Below are 24,106 nucleotides of genomic sequence, written 5' to 3'. Positions count from 1 at the left end.
AAGGTCAGCTGCTGCTCTGCCCAGGTCTGAGATTGATGTTTACGCTTAGTAATTCTTTACCATGAGGAGGTTTACTCAGGTACTCTGATGGAGAAAAAGTCTGCTGCAATGTTGTTTGGATGTTATAGTTCTCTGATTAGTTGCAGACTGCAAATCTTCATTCCTCAAGAGACTCTGGAAGATGGTTGGTCGCTAGGCCGATCAGCTTTGCAAAGGAAATCATTCTTCATCTTCATGTTCATGGCCCAGGCAGTGAGCAACATACCAGAGACTTCATAGTCTGAAATATAAAACCACTTAGACCTCACTAAAATACATTAAAATAAAAGTTGCTACCACCCTCTACACCCTCTACAAAACACTAGAGCGTCTATGAATAACCCCACAATAATCTTCTTTGTCATTAATCTGTCAGATTGGCTAATCATTCAGGAACTCTCCCAACCCACAAAATATTTTGATTTCATTGCCTCTCAAGAAAGTGTCAGCAAATCTGCTGGTTTAACCAGTAAAGACACAACAGTGGTCGAAGGCAGGACTATAATTCCAGTGTGTTTATGTCATTATACGGCAAATCTATCTGGTTCCTCTGGCGGAGGCCAGGGTGCTGGAGGGAGCAGCTCCTAAACATCTCTGTGCTCTCTCTCCAGTACTGCTTCTCGGTTCGGTTAATTAAAGGTTTGTTCAACTCTGGTTTCTTGGGAAGCTCTGGGGCTTCAGAGACAGGAACTTTGCTCTATTCTTTTGCTTTTCACAAGCCAGGTCACAGAGGGCTTTACAGGCACTCACAGACCAGCACCTATAACCAACCCAAACCCTCAAAACAATCACGGAAAAACTCTGTAAAGCAGAGATGTGCAGATCATAGGCTGCTCACAAGTATGTTGTAAGAATAAAAATAAGTACAACATTTGCAAATGAGCATTCAGGGATGTCACAAGGAAGTACAGTGAAAGAGAGAGAGAGGGAAGGAGGGAGGGAGGGATCGGTCAGGACTGGGATCACCACAGTCTCTCCCACTATAAAGTAGATAGAAACCATCCGCTTCAGTATGAACATTTCAGAGGATCAAATATTTCATAATTGTTGACTTTGGAATCTCATGACAAATCTGCAAGGCCATGACACACACACACACACAGGGGCCGCTACGCTCAGCTACCTCCAGGGTTGGGTTTCCATGTCCCGCTTGCCCAGGATGTTTGTAGTCAGGCAGCTCGGAGGGCCAGAGTCCCTGGGTACCAGCCCTGGCCTCTCCCCTGACCCAGCCTCTCCCCAGCCCCAGCCTCTCCCCTGACCCAGCCCCTCCCCTGACCCAGCCCTAGCCTCTCCCCTGACCCAGCCTCTCCCCAGCCCCAGCCCCTCCCCTGACTCAGCCCCGCCTCTCCCCTGACCCAGCCTCTCCCCTGACCCAGCCTCTCCCCAGCCCCAGCCTCTCCCCTGACTCAGCCCCGCCTCTCCCCTGACCCAGCCTCTCCCCTGACCTAGCCTCTCCCCAGCCCCAGCCTCTCCCCTGACTCAGCCCCGCCTCTCCCCTGACTCAGCCCCGCCTCTCCCCTGACCCAGCCCCTCCCCTGACCCAGCCCCTCCCCTGCCCTAGCCTCTCCCCTGACCCAGCCCCTCCCCTGACCCAGCCCCTCCCCAGCCCCTCCCCTGACCCAGCCTCTCCCCAGCCCCAGCCCCTCCCCAGCCCCTCCCCTGACCCAGCCCCTCCCCAGCCCCAGCCCCTCCCCTGACCCAGCCCCTCCCCTGACCCAGCCCCTCCCCAGCCCCAGCCCCTCCCCTGACCCAGCCCCTCCCCTGACCCAGCCCCTCCCCAGCCCCAGCCCCTCCCCTGACCCAGCCCCTCCCCTGACCCAGCCCCTCCCCTGACCCAGCCCCTCCCCTGACCCAGCCCCTCCCCAGCCCCTCCCCTGACCCAGCCCCTCCCCTGACCCAGCCCCTCCCCTGACCCAGCCCCTCCCCAGCTCCTCCCCTGACCCAGCCCCTCCCCAGCCACAGCCCCTCCCCAGCCCCAGCCCCTCCCCCTCCCCAGCCCCTCCCCAGCCACAGCCCCTCCCCAGCCTCTCCCCTGACCCAGCCCCTCCCCTGACCCAGCCCCTGTATCACAGCCTGCCCACCAGGCACCACGGGCCCAGCAGCAGTCACTGATGGTATCCAGGGTTTATGACTGGACACACACACAAGACTGGACACACACACAAGACTGGACACACACACAAGACTGGACACACACACAAGACTGGACACACACACAAGACTGGACACACACACAAGCTCATATTTTCACACACCCATTACAGCACACTAGTAGTGTAAGAATGGATGGTCAGGAACTGATTACCCCTCCATACTGGGCACATGTGGAGAGACCAGCACGCTGGAGACGTGAGAGACCAGAACACTGGGACATGAGAGACCTCCCCTCTACAGAGAAGGTCTCATGCCACTAGCAGCCCCAGGAGTCTCCCAGGCCTCACCTGTCGAATCTTCAGCTCCACAGCTTAGATAATGACATCACTCGCCAGTCTCCATGGATTGGATCAATTAGGATCCTATAATCCTGTAATTTTCTACTGTGATCATCTTCTAATCCTCTTTAAATGTGATCGGGGGGGGCCTCGTTCAAACCCCTGACAGACTGATGTCTGCTGTCCCAAAGCCTCCCCTCTCCCTCCCCTCTCCCTCCCCTCTCCCTCGGCCTCCTGGTCCATCCACACCAGGGCTGCATTCCACCCCAGCACCAGGACACACCAGGGCTGCATTCCACCCCAGCACCGGGACACACCAGGGCTGCATTCCACCCCAACACCGGGACACACCAGGGCTGCATTCCACCCCAGCACCAGGACACACCAGGGCTGCATTCCACCCCAGCACCAGGACACACCAGGGCTGCATTCCACCCCAACACCGGGACACACCAGGGCTGCATTCCACCCCAGCACCAGGACACACCAGGGCTGCATTCCACCCCAACACCGGGACACACCAGGGCTGCATTCCACCCCAGCACCAGGACACACCAGGGCTGCATTCCACCCCAGCACCAGGACACACCAGGGCTGCATTCCACCCCAGCACCAGGACACACCAGGGCTGCATTCCACCCCAGCACCAGGACACACCAGGGCTGCATTCCACCCCAGCACCAGGACACACCAGGGCTGCATTCCACCCCAACACCAGGACACACCAGGGCTGCATTCCACCCCAGCACCAGGACACACCAGGGCTGCATTCCACCCCAGCACCAGGACACACCAGGGCTGCATTCCACCCCAGCACCAGGACACACCAGGGCTGCATTCCACCCCAGCACCAGGACACACCAGGGCTGCATTCCACCCCAGCACCGGGACACACCAGGGCTGCATTCCACCCCAACACCGGGACACACCAGGGCTGCATTCCACCCCAGCACCAGGACACACCAGGGCTGCATTCCACCCCAGCACCAGGACACACCAGGGCTGCATTCCACCCCAACACCGGGACACACCAGGGCTGCATTCCACCCCAGCACCAGGACACACCAGGGCTGCATTCCACCCCAACACCGGGACACACCAGGGCTGCATTCCACCCCAGCACCAGGACACACCAGGGCTGCATTCCACCCCAACACCAGGACACACCAGGGCTGCATTCCACCCCAACACCAGGACACACCAGGGCTGCATTCCACCCCAGCACCAGGACACACCAGGGCTGCATTCCACCCCAGCACCAGGACAGAAGACACACAGTAATCTGGAACCCCATCAGCTCCTGCCTCAGCTGAGCTGTCTAGAGGCTCCAGGGTCATTTGGGATAATTGCCCCTCAGCTCGGACTCTGTTAAAAGATTTCCAAGGTCTGGCCAGCAGCCCCCCTGCCAGGATAGCAGCAGGAACTCACCCAGCATACCTGTGTGTCATTGGTCGAATGTTGGGACTCATCCCAGCATACCTGTGTGTCATTGGGAGATTTCAGACCTTCTCTCAGACCTGAGAACGATATGAACGCTCTGGTGCCGAGAGGAATGTGCCAGAGTCTGTGGGGGGTGTGGGGGGAGTTGGGGGTGAGGTGTGTGTTGATGCAGTGTGTTACACCTGTGTGTGTGTGCGGTGCATGTTGGTGCCTGTGTGTGTGTGTAGGTGTGCCGTGCGAGGGTGAATGTGTGTTTGTGTGTGTGTTTTAAATACAGAGTCCCTAACCCAAACCCAAACCAGCCCAGAGAGACAGAGGCTCCTCGGTGTTGATATTCTGGTAACATTTCTCCCAGCAGCCCTCGTAAGAGCAGGCCAAGCCAACGAGCTGTCAACAAATACGGCAACATCTTTTTTCTAATCGAAAGGAAATTCCATTAAACAGGGAAATGTACTAGAAAATAAACACTCACATTCTTATCCACTTTCTGACATATGGAGGCAGGAATAAAAACCTGGTTCTGCTAAGCAGCTGATTCAACAGTCTGGCAGGCCGACGCGCGAGTCGTCTCATCAAGCACGTCTGCGGGGGGGGTGCTGTCCTCTCACGTATCTGAGACCGGGGGGGGGGCAGCACTGGGTGGAACCATGCTGCCTGTTTTCAGATTTCAGTAGATCTGTAGAGCAGCAGATCTATAGATCTGTAGAGCAGCAGATCTATAGATCTGTAAAGCAGTAGATCTATAGATCTGTAGAGCAGTAGATCTATAGATCTGTAGAGCAGTAGATCTATAGATCTGTAGCGCAGTAGATCTATAGATCTGTAGCGCAGTAGATCTATAGATCTGTAGAGCAGTAGATCTATAGATCTGTAGCGCAGTAGATCTATAGATCTGTAGAGCAGTAGATCTATAGATCTGTAGAGCATTAGATTCCCCTGCTGCTGCTTCCCTCTGAGGGTCCGGGAGCGACGGCTCATATTAGAACAAAGTCAATAAACAGCAAACAGAGATGTAGTCCATGGTTTTGATATAGTCTCTCTTTGTTGTCTGGCCCAAACCCTCTCGCTTCTACGGCCTTCTTCATCATACTCGGCCAAGTCTGAGATTATTATTGTCAAGGTTTCCTTTTATTGGCCCGTCAGGCTTCGTGGAATGCCATTTGAGAGCGGGTCCCTGGAGTGTGTGTGTGTGTGTGTGTGTGTGTGTGTGTGTGTGTGAAAGAGAAACAGTATGTGTGTGTGTCAGAGAAATAGAGTGAAAGAGAAAGACAGAGTGACAGAATGTGTTTGTGTGTCAGAGACAGACAGAGAGACAGGTAGACCAAGAGAGAGAGAGCGAGCAACAGACAGAGATGGAGAGAGAGAGCAGGGCAGCAGAGCCAGCAGGGAGACCTGCTATAGTGATCTGCGCTGCTCCAGCAGGTGTGTGTGCACGGGGCGGGGCGGGGCTTGCCCCGGCTCTAGCAGATTTAAAGGAGGAAGCTGGTGTCAGTCTGGAGAGATGGATTCCTCCTGAGGGATCCGATAAATAAGGAAAAAATATCTTTGAAAAAGGAAACGCAGCTGTTTCCAAAAGAGAAGTCAAAATATTGGTGGCTGACATTCCACAGCAGCAAGCTAGAAGACTGCAAGGGTAGAAGTATCTCTCTCTCCCCCCCTCCCTCTCCCTCTCTCTCTCCCCCCCCCCCTCTCCCTCTCTCTCTCCCCCCCTCTCCCTCCCTCCTACTAAGGGTCGGGTTGAGACTTGGAGCTATTCCCTTTGGATGCTTCCCATTCATGTTGACCACAGTGTGTTTCAGCGGCTCAGAGCCCACGATGATCTGTTGGGTCCTGGAGGGCCGGTCGGGTTCCCCGCTGTGAGCAGCAGCCAGGTCAGGCCTGTCGGACCAGTGGGAGGGACCAGGGGGAAGGACCAGGGGAGGGCTCTAAAGGAGCCTGCTTCTGGTACATCTACCCTAGCTGCTCTTGTACGGTCAGAGGGTCAACATGAGGTGGATGGGAGGCTTCAACATCCTGTATCTCCTCCATCAGCTAGCCTAGACTCTTTTACATAACATACGTACAACTACACAACCAGCACAAGCTGGTTTAAGGGGCCGGGGGTCCGGGGGCCAGGGAGGGTGACATAAACACAGCCACACTGATTGACCTGAGGAATGGAATGTGTCAGTGGGAGTAATTGCGGTGATCTCAGTCCTGACTGCCCACCTTCTTCCTCTCCCTCTCCCTCTCTCTCTCTCCCTGTTTCTCTCTCCAGTCTCACCACATCTCTATTCACACAGCTTTCACTGTCACTCTCTTTCTATCTTCCTCCCATTTCACTCTTTCCATTTCTCCATCCTATTTTCTCTCACCCTCTTCCGCCTCTCTCTCTCTCCCCACCTTCATCCCTCGTTCTATAACCTCCCTGTTTTCCAGCTCATATCATGTTTGGAAAGTCACCATCCCCTCCCTCCCTCCCATTCCCCTCCCCCCCTCCCCTCCCCTCCCCCTCCCTCCCCCCCCCCCCTCCTCCCTCCCTCCCTCCTTCCCCCTCCCAGTCAGTCCCAGCCTCGTAAATTAGAGCGAGGCAGCTTGTTTGGGAGGCGGGCTGCCCGTCCGGATGGGAGCGATCGGAGCACTGAGGCCCGCGGGCCCGATTCTCCTGGTTGTTGTTTCAGGCATGTCCTCTTTGGAGGTCGGACCATCCAGGAACACACAGGGTGAAGGGGCCTGGCCCTCGGCTCCTGCATCCAGAAACATCTTCCACAACTAGAGAGGAACTCTGGACTCCAACACACACACATTCCCACCTCCCTCTGCTAAACTCCAGGGCCTCGTGACCTTTCACCCCTGCCTCCTGTCATCCTCCACTCTTCCTGTTCACGTCTTGATCTCCAGCTCTCGTCTGTGTGTGCTTCAGGAGAGATAAATCTCTCTCTTCTCCCGGTGGCTCAGCGGAGGAATGCGACTGCGTGGATGACGGTGGTGAAATGTACGTCTTGTGGGCGTCTTCGTTAACTAGACTCATTATTGTCCAGGACTTCTGTGATGTCGTCGTGTCGACTGAACCTGCAGGATGCAGTCAGGCCGTGTCCTGCAGTCTGGTCCAGGAGACGCCCTGCTGTCTGGTCCAGGAGACGGCCTGCTGTCTGGTCCAGGAGACGGCCTGCTGTCTGGTCCAGGAGACGGCCTGCTGTCTGGTCCAGGAGACGGCACGCAGAGCCACACTCAGGTGTTCATCTGAGACGCTCTGTTGTTTAGAATAGGTGTGAGTGTGCGTGTGCATGTGTGTGTAGGTGTGAGTGTGCATGTGTGTGTATGTGTGAGTGTGCACGTGTGTGAGTGTGCGTTTCACAGATTCACAGCTGCTTCGCATCAACATATCAGTGCTGTGTTGATTCAGGGCCAACATCACCTATACTGCCCTGAGATCCATAACTCCTCAAGGGGGGGAGGGGGTAAGAGAGGGGTGTCTCTCTCACACACACACACACACACCTACACGCAGCCAGACAGTTTTCCTCAGGTTAATGATTTGGTGTGTGTGATACAGCCCTGTAAAGTTCCATATAAAAGAGACCAGACAGGTGACAGGTTTGTAGCTAGGCTAGCGTACTAGACAGGCTAGCGTACTAGACATACAAGACAAATACTTAAAGAGGACTAGCTTAGTCACTGCAACCACAGATGTGTTTCTGTGGGTTTATACTGTACATAATAGAGCTTACGATCAACTGCTGTTAAAGATGGAGATGCAAAGAGAGAGAGAAGGATGAGAGAGAGAGAGAGAGAGAGAGAGAGAGAGAGAGAGAGAGAGAGAGAGAGAGAGAGAGAGAGAGAGAGAGAGAGAGAGAGAGAGAGAGAGAGAGAACATGACAGATGATGTTTCAGAGTGTCTCCTAATCAGATGTTCTCTCAAGGTTATCAACCGTCCTGGGCAGATTGTTAACTCCAGGAGTGTGCCATGTCTCACGTTCTTATCTCTCCACGTTCCCCGTCCCACGCCATCCCGCTGGGGTCTGGAATGCCAACAGCTCCCGAGGGAGAGTGAGAGGGAGACGCTACAAAAACAGTCCTTGGCATTCTTAGTAGTTGAGATGTAATCTCGGCAGCCATCTTGTCAGTATGGTGAGTTATGCCGTGAGAGGGAGAGATATCATCGAGGAGAGAGGAGCCGGGTGTGACAGACTTCTTCAAGTGTAAACGGAATGCTCTCTTTAAAAATCTTATCTCCTGGCCTTGGGGTCGTTTCATGTGTGTGTGTGTTTTTGTGAGTGGGCGTAAGCGTTTGTCTGTTGTGTGTGTGTGCGTGTTGATCTATGAGTGATGATCTTCAAGGCTGTTTGGTTGGTAAGAGACACAACAGGATGCAAAGGATGAGAGAGGCCTGAATTATGAGAAGAAAGGTTTTAGGTTTTGTAGGTTTCAACAAAAAGAAAAAGGATTTTAGTAGATAAAGACAAACCATGTAAAGTAGAGATGTTCCCTCAGTTTGTTTGTTCCCTTTGAAAGAGCTGAATTTGGGCCAAACATGGGGGGGTCTGAGACAGAATATAGAGGCCCGGGGGGGCAAATAGAGGCCAAATAATATAAAGAGGGATAAAGAGTTAGAGGCAGGATAGAGGCTAGGGGATAAAGGGCTAGAGGCAGAACAGAGGCCACAGTTCACATGGTTTAAACGTAGCAGGGAAAAGCCTCTCCTTCAAACAGTTAACTGTTTGAAGGCGGCCGCCTAATGACTTGATCAGGCCGGGGCTTTGGGACACGTCCTGGTGCAAACAGACAGCTTACTGCAGCTTTAACACTCAGAAACACTGCCAGGCATCATAAGACAGGAATAACAGGCATTTAACAAGCCCCAGAGTTCTTCATAAGCCCTGGATTGTCTGGACCTGGCTAATCTTGAGAAAACCCCGCTCCCTCTTTCTCCTAAAACCTCCATCTCCGAGGTCAGCTTTCAAGTGTGGGAGGGAGTCTGCTGGGGCACTAGGGCTGCGCGGGTGGCTGTTGACTTAGCTAAGAAGGGCAATGACAGCTAGCTTTAGCAGTGCAATGGGGTGTGGAGAGTGGGGTGAGGGGGGATGGAGGGATGAGAGGGATGAAGGTAGTTTGTGAACGGAGGGAGGGGTCCTCCTCGTCTGTGGATCAGGGAGAGGGAGGCCTGAAGGTGGAGAGGAGAGAGGGAGGCCTGAAGGTGGAGAGGAGAGAGGGAGGCCTGAAGGTGGAGAGGAGAGAGGGAGGCCTGAAGGTGGAGAGGAGAGAGGGAGGCCTGAAGGTGGAGAGGAGAGAGGGAGGCCTGAAGGTGGAGAGGAGAGAGGGAGGCCTGAAGGTGGAGAGGAGAGAGGGAGGCCTGAAGGTGGAGAGGAGAGAGGGAGGCCTGAAGGTGGAGAGGAGAGAGGGAGGCCTGAAGGTGGAGAGGAGAGAGGGAGGCCTGAAGGTGGAGAGGAGAGAGGGAGGCCTGAAGGTGGAGAGGAGAGAGGGAGGCCTGAAGGTGGAGAGGAGAGAGGGAGGCCTGAAGGTGGAGAGGAGAGAGGGAGGCCTGAAGGTGGAGAGGAGAGAGGGAGGCCTGAAGGTGGAGAGGAGAGAGGGAGGCCTGAAGGTGGAGAGGAGAGAGGGAGGCCTGAAGTCTTCAGGTGGAGAGGAGCTCGTTTAAAACAGGAGATGAGATTCTCACACTGGCGGGCTGGAAGTTCCCCTTCCTGACAAGCTGGCAGGTAAACAAGGAGCTCAAACAGGGATGGGAGGCTTGGGTAGTGTTGGGTGCCAAACCAACCTGAGGCCTCTACACCTGCCTCACTGGGCTTCGCTGAACCATCAGAATAAAGCACTATATTGACAAGAAAATACCAGATTTTGACTGGCAGTACGCAGTCCAAAGTAATTTTTAATATCACATAATTCTGTGTGTTGTGTCTTTGTCAAGAAAAATAACAAAAACTCGATTGCAAATTACCAGAAAATGCTCTGGAACTCCCGAGAAGGCAGCTGTGTTTAAAGAGCAAATGAGGACCAATTATTCGACAAGTTGCTTCAGGACAAGTGTGGCCTGTTACAGGTCACAATGTGACTCATACTGTAGCGTAGTGTCACAAACCACCACTGGAAACTAGGATATCCACAAGGTAAACACTCTATTCTAGGAACGAGGAAGGAACAAGGTGTTTCTGTTAACCTAAATTTAAGTTCTCTTTCCTCTCTTCTTATATGTGAGTCAACAGATCTTTCTATAAATGAATTGTTGAGGAACCGACGGCCAGACCTACAGTTGAATCCTGAGCGGGAGAGGGTCTGGTTCACACCGGAGACGCTCTCTGTACGGAGACCTCTCCTTCCACCCCGCGGGAAAACTACCGAAAACTCGGTCACCACCAGTTGCGCCATCGGCTGAGGGGCCATTATGAGATGTTGTAACCGCCTGTCTAGACTCGTGCATTACTGTTTAAAATATCATTGTAGTGATGGAGTTGGATAGGATGTCCAGAGACCACTCGAAAGGTTTTGTCCCAAGCAGAGTGGCCCCCAGTGTTACTGTCAGAAAACACTGGATAACAACAAAAAAACATGACTATGGAAAACAAATCTGATGACGCTGACAAACGGTGGTCGCGCGATGTCTTATTTGCAAAGCAGATGGAGCGCCTTGGCCTGTTTTACATTAATTATTATCACATTCGAGGAAGGCCGTTTCCTCCAGACCACTCAGAACTCTGTGTACTATTGGGAGAAATGGCAATCTAATCCCTCGACGCTGGAGTTTGAGGGAATAGTCAAAAGATGTGCAGGGCGTGATTGGTGGAAGTAGATTCCCATATGTGCGAGGCGCTCAAAGGGTTTCAAAACCACACAGGGCGCTACAGAGCTCCCGGCGTAGTAAATAGAGACACCGTGGAGAACAAAACAGACCCTTCCCGGCCTAAATAGTCAGCTTTCATCGCCACATGTTGCAATTTCACGATTAAATTCTCCAGAGGACAATAAATATGAAGGCGGAGAGTGCCGTTTATGTAACTATCCGCAATAACGCAGCTCATCAATTGTGGAATTGTGTAGTTGTAGGCACGAGCTCAACAAGACTTTCTGGAAGTGTTACAGTTTATTTTCCTCGTGGGATTCGGCCTTAAGCTTTCAGCTCTCAGACTCCAAAAAATGGCCCAAGAATGACATTCATCTGGTTTAGCAGCGCTGACCCGCGAGTCTGGTAACACGTCTGTTTATCTTCACACAGTCTTGTTTAGAATTGCACTATAAACAGCAGCGCAGCTAATGGAAGGAGTGTCCGTGGGCTTTCATGTTTAACCGTTATGATTAAAGTATCTTTTCATCCCCGAGGGCTAATTAAGAAAAACTAGCAAAGCAGCACAAACATGTACCGAAGTTTACGCACAAAACTTCAACTTGTTAGTCGGTGCCAAGAATAGACTTATACCAGCGTCGTGGATGTTGATTGAAGTATCTACTTTGGTGAGAATGTGTTCAACTTTCCTCCCACGGACATAAATCACGGAACCAATTGCACAACATTCTCAGTCCACCACTGCTCGGCAAAATAAACGCGTCGAGCGGATACAAACACCAGTTAAGAGTATCGAAGTCTTATTTTAAACTGTCTTAAGACAATGTGTAGGCTTACCGTGACCGCAGGGGTTAGTTAGTGGCTGATTCTGTAAGAGGAGAGCTCAGAAAAGTGTTGATCATTGTTCTTAATGCCATGCGTAAAAACATCGCATCGGCTTCAACGGTGAACCCACGCAACACCAAACACCTGTTATTCTCACGTAGGAGCCGTGTGCTTGGGGATAACCATCGCTTTAAGATCTGCATCATTTTTACGCACTAGTTTTAGATTATTGATCCATATTTTCCATTAATCTTGAAACTCCTAACAAATGACATTAATAAAACGATTAATAACGAAAGAAAAGCTGCATTTCTTACCTAAATTAACAAAGCTCATCACCATATCTGCGTCGTTCAGAAAGCCGTTCTCTTGAAGCGATGCTAAAGGGGGAGCTTGGGTTGTGAACATGGACTGGTGTTGGTCCAACATGCCGTCTACTTCGTTCTTCTCCTCGCTCGAAATGATATTGTATAGATCAAGCATAAAGAGCGGAGCGGAGTTATATTTTCCGTGAGACAGATGCGGTCTTGGTCGGTGTGGAAGTCCGAGAATAGACAGAATTTCCTTCTGCATTTCTCTCTTTTCATGTGTCCGTAACCGCCGGTGAATGAAACTTTGATGTACGTCGTTGCTCCCATCGAATAAATAATTGCTACCGGCAATAAGGAACATGCAGTAAGCGCTCCACCACAGCCCTGCGAAGGCGAACCGACAGCGTGTCATTGTGTGTCCAATTTGGAGTCCGACAGTTTCTGAGGTGCAGTTTTAAGTTCAAGCCAAATCTCAAATTCAGAATTTTCTTCAAATGCGATCTTCTGTCAGTGAAAGAAGCAGACACAGCTTCTTTTAAATACAATTATTTTGATGAATCACGCCATAAGAAATAGGCATATTCCATAAAATGAATGGAAGATAGCTTTCCTGTCATATCTGGTTTTCAAACGTCTCCATCAATGCCTCCGGTCGGTTTTCTATTACAAACGGAACTCTGTAAAACTTCCTGAGTTCCAGTAAGTCAGACCCAATCAAAAGTCAAAAGAAGAACAATTCCACTGAAAGAATCCATTTGACAAAAGTTTATAGGCTATATTTCACTCCAGAAATAAATCATTGAAAAGTTCCGCAGATGACCAAAATCACATCAAGTTATTTTCCAACTCCGCCGGTTACACCGTCTATCAGCCTAGTGAGTCGTGAGTAACGGGGATTAGCAGGTAGTACTGCGCGTGTCGCTGGTGTTACCGCCCAGTTCCAGCACGCGGAGGTGGAGCTTTAAGGACATCATCACAATGCCTGTATAAATTCCTTTAAGTGTATTAGCATACACAGGCATTCCTACGTGTAATACACACACTATTTTCATGGTTTTTAAATTTCTGTGAACGGCCTTTTGAAAAACTAAAACATCGTTATAAGTATGCATTTAAAATATAATTAACTAACGGAAGTGCAGTCTATCGGAATTCATAACACGATCCCGCCATATGGTTTTTAAATCGTATCCTACCTGAAGGCAGACTTGCCTTAGAAAATACGCTCGACGAGTTGCACATATATTAGCCAGCGCTTCTTGAGGGAGTATATCTTGCTTAGCCACGACCCCTGACGATGAAACGGAAAATAACACGAGAAAACTAAAGCACATAGCTATGCCTATATAATATATACACACGTTTTGGCGAGCTGAGATATACTCCTATATTGTTTTGATGTGGACCTCTGAATTTAGTGACTGTGAGCAACTATAGCCTACATATCAAAATGTTCATCCCATCCTATACACAAACCAACCACCTATGTAAAAAATGCTTTCATGTATGTCACCTGGCACTGTGCCAATTTATTCTATTTTAAGAATATTTCAAAGAAACCCTCTGATAAGACAAATGTAGCTAAGCAAGCCGTCAGGGCCACATCAAGCCAAAGTTAAATCCCAGGTTGAAAAAGTATAAACCCCTACTTACTGGTATAAAGACAATATATGTGTTTAGAAGTGTGTTTGTGCTGTCTGACCTCCCATGTGATGTTGTGTCTGTCCTAGAGACCAGATGCTGATCCCGGCTAGATACAGCGGGGGGGGGGGGGGGGGGGGGGGGGGCTTGTCTTATCTGGGAGGGAGGACCTGGTAGCATCAAAGCTACACATGCTAGCATCCTCCACCTCCCCATCCAGACCCAGGCCAGACCAGCACTGGGAAAGACACTCCCCAACGACCAAGGAGGAGGACTGGTGAGGAGGGGGGAGGTGTGGGGTGGGCAGGGTCTGCTGGTCCTGGTCTTCAGTAGGAGACTGTCCTGGTCTTCAGTAGGAGACTGCCCTGGTCTTCAGTAGGAGACTGTCCTGGTCTCTCCTGGTCTTCAGTAGGAGACTGCCCTGGTCTTCAGTAGGAGACTGTCCTGGTCTCTCCTGGTCTTCAGTAGGAGACTGCCCTGGTCTTCAGTAGGAGACTGCCCTGGTCTTCAGTAGGAGACTGTCCTGGTCTCTCCTGGTCTTCAGTAGGAGACTGTCCTGACAGTAGTTGTGTAATCGTATCTAGGAAAGTTTAACAGAAAACACATTGTTCCTTGTTTGTTGAACGGTAGACAAAGTTTATTTACAAGTCATCACTGTGCATACGTGTGTGTTCTGTGTGTGTGTGTGCTCTGTGTGTGTGTGTGCTCTGTGTGTGTGTGTGTGTGTGTGAGAGTGAGTGCTTGTGTGTATGTGTGCTGTGTGTTCTCAGTGAGTGTGTGTTCCCTGAGGCAGAGCAGGTGAAGTAGTGATGGGTGTTTAGGTGAGCAGGCAGGGGGAAACACTAAACAGGGACTGTGTGTCCTGTTATCATGGTGTCTAGACAGTGTCTCTCCTCAACCTAATTAACACACACACACCCACATGAGCACACACACCCGCACACACCCACGCGCACATCCACACACACACAACTGTGTGTGAGGTGTATACCAGGAATGTTTCCCGTCACAAGTTCAGTTGAACAGCAGTCTGCCATGGGGTAATTATAGAGCCGAAAACACAACCAAAAACATAGACTGCACAACAACCGTATGTGCAGTTCTGTACCTGTTGATGGTTTCTACTTCTATGCTGTGCTAGCCAGATAACCCTCCCGCCTCTCCACCTCCTCCATTGTTAGGTGTCGCTCCCTCAGGTGAACCTCCCACCTCTCCCCACTCCGCAGGTGAAGCTGGTTGCCCCGGCGACGGCCTCGGCCCGGAGGACGGGCGCCCCATGCTGGGCCTCGTACTGCATGGCGGCAGAGAGCGAGGTAGCAGCGTACACGCTGTGGAGAGCAGAGGAGCGGTCGGCACGCATACACTGCTGGGGGAACGAGCTGATCTGCTCAGCCAGCTCCATAGCTGCCTGCAGGGCTGACACACACACACACACGCATGTAAAACACATGAAAACATACACACACGCATTAACATACACTCACGCACGTATCCCCCCCCTTTCTGTCCATACAGGCCAATTTACAATATCACCCCTTCTATATTTACATCTCACCACTTGGTATTTCCTGGCTCTAGCTAGCTAAGCAGGCCTAGCCTCCTGGCTCTAGCTAGCTAAGCAGGCCTAGCCTCCTGGCTCTAGCTAGCTAAGCAGGCCTAGCCTCCTGGCTCTAGCTAGCTAAGCAGGCCTAGCCTCCTGGCTCTAGCTAGCTAAGCAGGCCTAGCCTCCTGGCTCTAGCTAGCTAAGCAGGCCTAGCCTCCTGGCTCTAGCTAGCTAAGCAGGCCTAGCCTCCTGGCTCTAGCTAGCTAAGCAGGCCTAGCCTCCTGGCTCTAGCTAGCTAAGCAGGCCTAGCCTCCTGGCTCTAGCTAGCTAAGCAGGCCTAGCCTCCTGGCTCTAGCTAGCTAAGCAGGCCTAGCCTCCTGGCTCTAGCTAGCTAATCAGGCCTAGCCTCCTGGCTCTAGCTAGCTAAGCAGGCCTAGCCTCCTGGCTCTAGCTAGCTAAGCAGGCCTAGCCTCCTGGCTCTAGCTAGCTAAGCAGGCCTAGCCTCCTGGCAGCAGGCCTGTAGGACTCTGACTGCTCCAGAGCCCATGGAAGGCCTTTCCACTGGGATGGAAGACCTTTCATGAATTAATACAGGAAATACCATGTTGAAATGCAAATATAATGTAAATCAGCACTGGATCGCTGTTATGAATGGGGGAGTGGAAGGAACTATCTATGAGTTACTGCTCCGGCCTGTTTTATCATAACCAGGAGAGGAGGATGAAAAAACAGGACCATAGAAAATGAAATATATAACAATAAGCTGCGTAGAGACAAGCGCCTCTAAGGCTCACATACCTTGACCATCCGGCACCACTCTGTTAGCCAACCCGAAGGCCAGGGCCTCCTGTGCACCGATTGGCCGACCAGTCAGAATGAGGTCCATGGCCCGGGATAAGCCAATGAGGTGAGGGAGGCGGACAGTGCCGCCGTCGATCAGAGGAACTCCTGTGGAACCCAGACAGAGAACAATGAGAACCTTAAACAGGAGAACCCTCTCTCTGTACACTGGTAGAGAGACTGGTACCATAATCATTCTTGATTGATGACTTGTCGCTGTGGAGTGTTTCAGAGTGTAAGTTATGAGCAGAAAGTCTGTGTTTGAACAGCTTCTGCTACATTCAGCTCCCTAAACGACCCAGAGCCTCCATCACACCTCCATCCCAGTCTGGGACGACCCAGAGCCTCCATCACACTTCCATCCCAGTCTGGGACGACCCAGAGCCTCCATCACACCTCCATCCCAGTCTGGGACGACCCAGAGCCTCCATCACACCTCCATCCCAGTCTGGGCCGACCCAGAGCCTCCATCACACTTCCATCCCAGTCTGGGACGACCCAGAGCCTCCATCACACCTCCATCCCAGTCTGGGCCGACCCAGAGCCTCCATCACACCTCCATCCCAGTCTGGGCCGACCCAGAGCCTCCATCACACCTCCATCCCAGTCTGGGACGACCCAGAGCCTCCATCACACCTCCATCCCAGTCTGGGCCGACCCAGAGCCTCCATCACACCTCCATCCCAGTCTGGGCCGACCCAGAGCCTCCATCACACCTCCATCCCAGTCTGGGCCGACCCAGAGCCTCCATCACACTTCCATCCCAGTCTGGGCCGACCCAGAGCCTCCATCACACCTCCATCCCAGTCTGGGCCGACCCAGAGCCTCCATCACACCTCCATCCCAGTCTGGGACGACCCAGAGCCTCCATCACACCTCCATCCCAGTCTGGGCCGACCCAGAGCCTCCATCACACCTCCATCCCAGTCTGGGCCGACCCAGAGCCCCCATCACACCTCCATCCCAGTCTGGGACGACCCAGAGCCTCCATCACACCTCCATCCCAGTCTGGGCCTGCCCACATCCTGCACAGCTCATGATGTAACGTGTTTTTATAACCCCAAATCACCTGCACGAGGCCCCAAAGAACAAGTGCTGGAAACACTGTCTCCTCGTATCCCGAGATAAAATGTTCCCAATTCTCTTCATAAATCAAAAAAACTATACTCTGAATACTTTTCAAAACATTTTCTATGACAATTTTTTACTTTCACTCCTTACACAAATATCTGTACTTTTTACTTCTTACATTTTAAAGCCAGGCTCGTTACTTTAGTTTTAATCTGTATTTGGTCCTTTTTTCCTGGTTATCACGCACAACAAACGTAAGCTAGTTTACAAAGCTACCATAGAGCAAGGCAGAAGGCATCAAAAAAATATTTGTGAAAAATGTGTGAAAAATATGTATGCATTTTTTTGTGAAATGTTTTTGGTAATATTTTTTATGTGACACAAATATTTGATCCTAATATCCACTGGGGAAGCATCACAGATTAGAGGCAGGAGAAAGAGAGGGACAGATTAGAGACAGATTAGAGACAGGAGAGACAGATTAGAGAGAGAGGGAGAGAGAAAGAAAGATTACAGACAGAGGGAGAGAGAGACAGATTACAGACAGAGGGAGAGAGAGACAGATTAGAGACAGAGGGAGAGAGAGACAGATTAGAGACAGAGGGAGAGAGAGACAGATTAGAGACAGAGGAAGAGAGAGACAGATTAGAGACTGGGAGAGTCATATTAGAGACAGGGAGTCATATTAGAGACAGGGAGTCATATTAGAGACAGGGAGTCATATTAGAGACAGGGAGTCATATTAGAGACAGGGAGTCATATTAGAGACAGGGAGTCATATTAGAGACAGGGAGTCATATTAGAGACAGGGAGTCATATTAGAGACAGGGAGTCATATTAGAGACAGGGAGTCATATTAGAGACAGGGAGTCATATTAGAGACAGGGAGTCATATTAGAGTCAGGAAAAACAGACAGATTAGGGACAGGGGGGGGAGAGAGACAGAGTGAAGGCAGGCTGGCCTAGACAGTCTCAGTGCTGTTGGCACCATGTTATCAGCAGCCGGAAGGCTCTTCTTATCCTGCCCTGCCCCCCACCCTGCCCCCCACCCTGCCCCCCACCCTGCCCCCGGAGACAGACCCCCTCGTCTCTGGCGTGTCCTGTTTGCTCCTCAGCCTTTGTTCTCTGTGAATGGAAGCCGGTGTGTGAGGGGAGACGCCGCCTTGAAGTCGTCTAAAACAAAAGGACACCTTTGGAGGCTGGCCTGCAGGGAGGTGGACAGCTGCAGGTGCTGTGGAGACCTGAGAGAGAGCTGCCCTGCTTAGATGTGTCTCTCTGATCCTCCTGCTACGCTCCTGCTGATAGCGGTGGTCCTTGTCTTGTGCCAGACCGGCTGAAGCAGGGTTCTGCGTGTGTCAGCAGAGCTTATTGTCCCAGGCCTTGGCCTATTGTCTCCCAGGATAGATATAAGAGGTGTTTCTCTTCCTGTATGCACTGCAGGCCCAGTGCACACACACCTGCAGGCCCAGCGTACACACACTGGGAATCCCAAGAGGAAGAAAAGCACACTTGTTATCAATGTGATATTAAGCTCAGTAGAAGCTTGATAAATGCATTTAAAACATCTAGAACATGCAGAACACGGGGGCTTGAGGACCAAGGTAGAGAACCACTGGACTGGCAGAGAAGTGCTGAATGAAGCCAGATTATCCCTCAGCTCTCCAGTCTGATGGTGATACTGGCATCCACCTCTCCTCACAGCACAGCCCTCCTCACAGCACAGCCCTCCTCACAGCACAGCCCTCCTCACAGCACAGCACTCCTCACAGCACAGCCCTCCTCACAGCACAGCCCTCCTCAAAGCACAGCCCTCCTCACAGCACAGCACTCCTCACAGCACAGCCCTCTTCACAGCACAGCCCTCTTCAACAGGCTCTCATGAGGGTTAGGCTGTTTGATCCGGATTAGAGATTTCCAGAGAAACCCTGACAGGGTGGATAAGGAGAGGAAAAGTTCAACTCTCTGAGTAGTTTGTCTTTGAAGTCCTGGCTGCAGCTTGTGGAGCATGTGAGCCAGACAGGAGGAGGCCGGGGAAACCATGAGGAATGAAGATCAGGGTGGAGGTTTGATCCCCAGCCAGACCACAGATCCATGTTAGACCCTCACTGCTAACTGTCTGTCACTGCTAACTGTCTGTCACTGCTAACTGTCTGTCACTGCTAACTGTCTGTCACTGCTAACTGTCTGTCACTGCTAACTGTCTGTCACTGCTAACTGTCTGTCACTGCTAACTGTCTGTCACTGCTAACTGTCTGTCACTGCTAACTGTCTGGATGCACGGGGGAACCTGAATGGGTCGAGGTCTGAAACACAAAATCTCACTCATAAACATCTACATACATAGAAACACACAAGCACGCATTCACAAAAACATTCATGCATGCACACACACACACACACTCTCCAGGGCTAGAGGGCTTCAGGCCATCTCGGAGCTTTGGGTCAGGAGAGCTGTGGTCTCCATGACTACAGTCCACCTGTGGTCAGGACATCTCAACCACACACACACACACACACACACACACACGACTACAGAGACTCTCCTGGTTGGGATGTTCACAGCTCAGTTCTAAACACTCAGATCTTGGGGAGGGTGGCGGGGGGAGGAGAGGGGGGAGGGCGGAGGGGAGGCCGGAGGGGGGGGGCGGAGGGGATGGTGGAGGGGGAGGGGGCACACTGACACCGGCCTGGTCAGACGAGGGACACACCAGAGCAGTGAAATTACAGAAGCTGCAACGATGAGCCCAGTTCTGTGACTAGATTACAGCACAGACACAGTATTTATAAACATTGTGCTCGTATTTAGAGCCTCGGAGAACAGTGCTGTCGAGACGCTACAACACGCTACAACGGCTTCCTCTGGGTTTATCAGCCAAGGCCATGGTCACCCCTGATCAACTCCGGTCATCTGGTCACCGCCGCTATCGAAGCAGGACCCAACCACAGAGAAAGCTCTGGAATGTGACAGCTTTATAATGTATCTGTTGAGTTTAATTTCCCTTCAGAGGTGAACTACAAATAGTAAGACACACACGCACAAATGTATGCGTGCACACACACACACACTTATAAAAAAAATTAGGAAGGCCAGAAACAGGAAGGTCACAGGGGTCATTAAAGAAGGAGAGGGACAGAGGGAGAGGAGGAGGAGGGGAGGGAGAGGAGGAACATACCAAACCTGCGACAGAACACCCCCATGATGGCGCTCTCCTCCAGCACCCTGAGGTCAGCCAGCAGAGCAAGCTCCAGACCTCCAGCCACCGCGTAACCGCTGACCGCTGCTATCAGGGGCTTAGACAGCTGCAGCCTGGAGGGGCCCTGTGGACACCCCAACACAGACACACCACCACACACACACACACACACCGCATCAGACAGACACTACAGATAGAGTACAAACATATCACAGAACTCCCACAACCATAAATCATTTACATATTCGTGTTTGACATATTATAAGACGACCACTTCAGTTCCAAACATAGACAAAACCCAACAGATGATCTACACAGACACACACACACACAGACACACACACAGACACACACACAGACACACACAGACACACACAGACACACACACAGACACACACAGAGGCTACATTTGCACTGCAGATGGACAACCCTTTCAGTGAAGGTTACATTACCTGGGCCACACTGTTGTAATAACCTATACCGCTAGCCAGAGAGAAGTAACCAATTACAAATACGTTGTTACTGTACCATGGAGCATGGCAGAAGGCAACAAGAAAAATATGTGAAAAAAGTTTCTGAAAAGTTTTGACATTTTTCTTTTGAAAGAAATGTTTTCAATATTTTTACTGTCATTGCACGACTTCATTCCTGGTTATCACGCACCACAAATGTAAGCTAGTCTACGAAGCTACCATAAAGCAAGGCAGAAGGCAACAAGAAAAAAAATTAGAAAATCTTTGCGAAAAATCTTTGCGAAAAACTGTAAAATATTAGTTTTTTTTTTTTTTTTTCAATGCTCTAGCCCTGACACTCCTCTGCGTAGCTCCATCTGTTGATAGACAGACGGAGAGTTCTGCAGACAAGCCAGCTCACCATAGGACCAGGGCCTTTGGTGACATCTTGCTCCAATTTGACGGAGGCTGTATGATTGGCCAGCTCTTTCAGATCGTAACCAGCGCAGAAATTCCCTCCTGGAAGAGACCACAAGATTACTGAGTATGGTGGCTGGAGCCTTGGGGGAGAGGGGGAGGGAAAACAAGCAGGACTTTAGAGAGTCAGGGCTGCAATTAGGAGAGAGGTTTGTTCTGAATGAGGAGGACCTCACTCCAATAGAGAGCCACAGTCAAGTCTCACACACACACACACACACACACACACACAGACACACAGACACACAGACACAGACACACAGACACACACACACACACACACAGCTCAGCATGGGAAAGCAACACCCAGGCCCTACGCCCTGGTGTTGGATGATGTGGTAATTACAACATGACTCCAGAGTACAAACACTACAACACAAGCAACTGAGGAACAGAGCTGTAAAGGGTGAGGTTGCACATGTGAGTGTGATGGTGATGGTGAGGATGAAGAAGAAGATGATGATGATGATGGTGAGGATGATGGTGAAGATGATGGTGAGGATGATGGTGATTAAAAACTCCCAACTCCATCCTTCCCCTTGCATCTACACAACTTCCTGTTGGAGAAGATTGGATAACTAACCCTAACAGTCTGGATAACTAACTAGTAACAGTCTGATGTCAGAGGTAAGGAACCTGAGAGCTTCACAAACAGATGGCTAATCTTTCACTTCACCTGACCACAAACCTGTGGAAATATAATTCCAAAAAGCTCAAAATATGTGCCAACAGGTTCAAAACCCATAGGAGGCAATTACCCATTACTGATAATATAGCAAGAGAAAAGTACTGAGACACACGTCATCACAGTAGGAAAACTGCTTCCTCATGTTCCCAGAGTTCATATTTCGACCTGCACACATCAACCTGTCATTTAGAAACTTCGAACGAGGACTAATCATTGCAGCGGCCAGCCATCTTGCGACGGCAGAGGTGCAAGTCAACACACAGAATGCTTTGGGGCCATTAACAACACATAACGGACCCAGCGCAAATCACAGAGCAGCACTTTGCCAGAGTGGCCCGGCGCAGCGGTTGACATGAACCCTTTTAACACGAGGCAATTACGGCCACACTGCCTTCAGTCTGACATGGAGCAGCCTCCTCATGGCCGCTCTCCAGCCTGCAGTGCCCAGCCAGGAGGTCTGTCAGCCAGGCAGATGAAGTGAGCACTTGAGCTTCTGGAGGCTGGAGAGCGTTTCCAGGGAGAGGGTCCAGGTTGAACACAGTGAGGGACTTCATTAGGACCCACACCACATGATTATTTTGAAAGGTATGACCAGGCTGGTATGATTGTGCTGCACTGTGTCTGACACTGAGCAGGCCCCTAGCAGCTGGGTGTGTGTGTAGGTGTGTGTAGGTGTGTGTGTGTAATACAGGCACAGGCTCCAATGGCTCTCAGGACCCCTCAGGACCACTCAGGACCCCTCCAGCACATCTATGGACAGCTGCTAAAGCAGGACTTGGGAGGGATGAGAGAGAAGGAGGTAGGGATGAGAGAGGAGGGACTATGGGGAGGGAGGAGGGATGAGAGTGAAGGAGGAGGATGAAGCCCCCCCTAACCAGTGCCGCTCACCCCCCCCCGGGGTGACCCAGGCAGGGATTACGGGGTCTCCTCTCACCGTTTCCATGGAGAATTGCCACGTTCAGCTGGGGGTCGCGGTCGAAGGCAGACAGCTCGTCCAACAGCCTCGCCGCCGTCTCCCGGTTCACCGCGTTACGCACCTCCGGACGGTTTATCGCCACAGTAACCACCGCCCCTCGCCTGGCAGAGACCACAGTCTGCCCGGAGACTGCACGGCAATGCCGAAGAAGAAGAAGACACATTGCTCAGAGACCGAGCGCCGACCCGACAAACAGAGTCGCTCGCCAGCAGCATGAGGAATGGAATGTAAATTGTTCTGTGAGAGAGATCTGGCTGGATGACAGCAGAGGATAGCTGGCCTTGTGGCTTGTGGACATTGTGGCTGAGTGACATTGCATGTTATGGCCTACTGAAGACACCACTCAGAGCCAGGGTCTGCAAGAGCAATCCCTGAGTTAAAACGACTATAACCAACAGTATTATATCCAATTTAAATATGTAGCTCTACGTAAATCATGTACTGTGAACGCCCTAAAAGATTGGAATAAGCCTGAAAGTCTGCGCATCTTACACAGTTGTATACAGCTGTGTGCAGGCACCTAATAGTAAATGTACTATAAAATCCACGCTTCTCTTAAACGAGACGGCATCCTTTAATACCCTTCAGCCAGGTCACCTTCCAACCTTCCCTGAAGGCGAGGGTGCGCTGCCGCCTGCTGTTCAACACACGTCATTACAGGTGACACGAATATGTTTCTGATAGCCAACTTAGTGTTTGATTACTTTTTATACATTAATTTATGTTGTATGAAATTACGTCTGAACAGCTACGTACCCGTCCCTCCTTTCTCCGCAGAGGTCGTGTTTCTCCCTCCGTCGCCAGCGCTGCAGAACTGGGCTCGGCTAACCTCTCTGGTAGAAGGAGCTCTCCTCAGACTTTGAAATCTGAAAAAACGCTTCCATGTCTGACAAGACATCGGGAAAGTTTAAGGTCTAGATTGTGACTCCTGGGTTTAGCTCTGTCCACACTGCTCGCTATTTATAAAAAGGTATGCCTATGTTAACTAACTATGCTAGGGAAACTTTCCAAACAACTTTTCTCAAAGGGTGTCACGTAAACGGTCCCCTTAGAAACTAGAATCAAAAGTGTATGGTCCGGGGATTTGGTACAGCGAAGGTGCTGGAAGGAGGACATTACTTAAATTTTAATCTGTATTTGGGCATGATGAATATTATTTCTGTAGACAATAGACATTTCCTGCCTATTACGCACAACAAATGTAAGCTAGTTTTTTCAACCTTTCATCTTTAGAAGAAAAAAAATCAATCTTTTGAAACTTTTTTTTCACACAGTGAAGGGAGAGGAGAGAGGAAAAGTCTTAAAGGCAGGGTAGGCAAGTTGCCCGAAGCTAGCTATTTTAGCTTCGGTTGAACACAATTCAAATCAAAATATCCCACCTCCTCCCGTCAAACAAAAAGTG

The 24,106-nt window shown here is 51.0% G+C and overlaps 2 protein-coding genes across 4 annotated transcripts in view; both read right to left on the bottom strand.

The window, feature by feature from the left end:
* Positions 1-13,500, bottom strand: part of bmp6 (bone morphogenetic protein 6) — a 30,493-nt gene extending 16,993 nt beyond the window's left edge. Inside the window, 1 exon segment of the mRNA XM_062480404.1 lies at positions 11,829-13,500. Coding sequence (XP_062336388.1) covers positions 11,829-12,234 — 406 coding nt within the window. The 5' untranslated portion in view covers positions 12,235-13,500.
* A 161-nt stretch (positions 13,501-13,661) lies between these two features.
* On the bottom strand, positions 13,662-23,746 carry zgc:101569 (uncharacterized protein LOC449822 homolog). 3 transcript variants are annotated; one of them, XR_009932359.1, is made up of 7 exons: positions 23,461-23,746; positions 22,663-22,833; positions 20,985-21,082; positions 20,091-20,235; positions 15,805-15,954; positions 14,572-14,879; positions 13,662-14,043 (listed from the first exon to the last, which is right to left on the bottom strand). XR_009932359.1 is itself a non-coding variant. In XM_062480406.1 (7 exons), the coding sequence occupies exons 1-7, from the start codon at positions 23,600-23,602 to the stop codon at positions 13,925-13,927; spliced, it is 1,032 nt and encodes a 343-aa protein (XP_062336390.1). In that variant the 5' UTR covers positions 23,603-23,746; the 3' UTR covers positions 13,662-13,924. The 3 variants fall into 3 exon arrangements, 2 of the variants coding, with proteins under 2 accessions (XP_062336390.1, XP_062336391.1); XM_062480406.1 differs by having other exon boundaries at positions 14,673-14,879; XM_062480407.1 differs by having other exon boundaries at positions 14,673-14,791.
* Between the last annotated feature and the right edge of the window lie 360 nt (positions 23,747-24,106).

The sequence above is a fragment of the Osmerus eperlanus genome, chromosome 15, assembly GCF_963692335.1.
Source record: "Osmerus eperlanus chromosome 15, fOsmEpe2.1, whole genome shotgun sequence".
Taxonomy (NCBI): domain Eukaryota; kingdom Metazoa; phylum Chordata; class Actinopteri; order Osmeriformes; family Osmeridae; genus Osmerus; species Osmerus eperlanus.
This window is presented reverse-complemented; position numbering and strand designations above follow the sequence as displayed.

Bases quoted from the DNA above. Each gene is read 5' to 3' on its own strand.
- zgc:101569 (XM_062480406.1), bottom strand. From the start codon at position 23,602: ATGTCTTGTCAGACATGGAAGCGTTTTTTCAGATTTCAAAGTCTGAGG. The intron at 20,236-20,984 runs GTGAGCTGGCTT...GGGTGTCCACAG, and splicing joins CCAAAGGCCCTGGTCCTATG to GGCCCCTCCAGGCTGCAGCT. The intron at 14,044-14,672 runs GTGGGAGGTTCA...AAACTTTCCTAG, and splicing joins CACCTGCGGAGTGGGGAGAG to ATACGATTACACAACTACTG.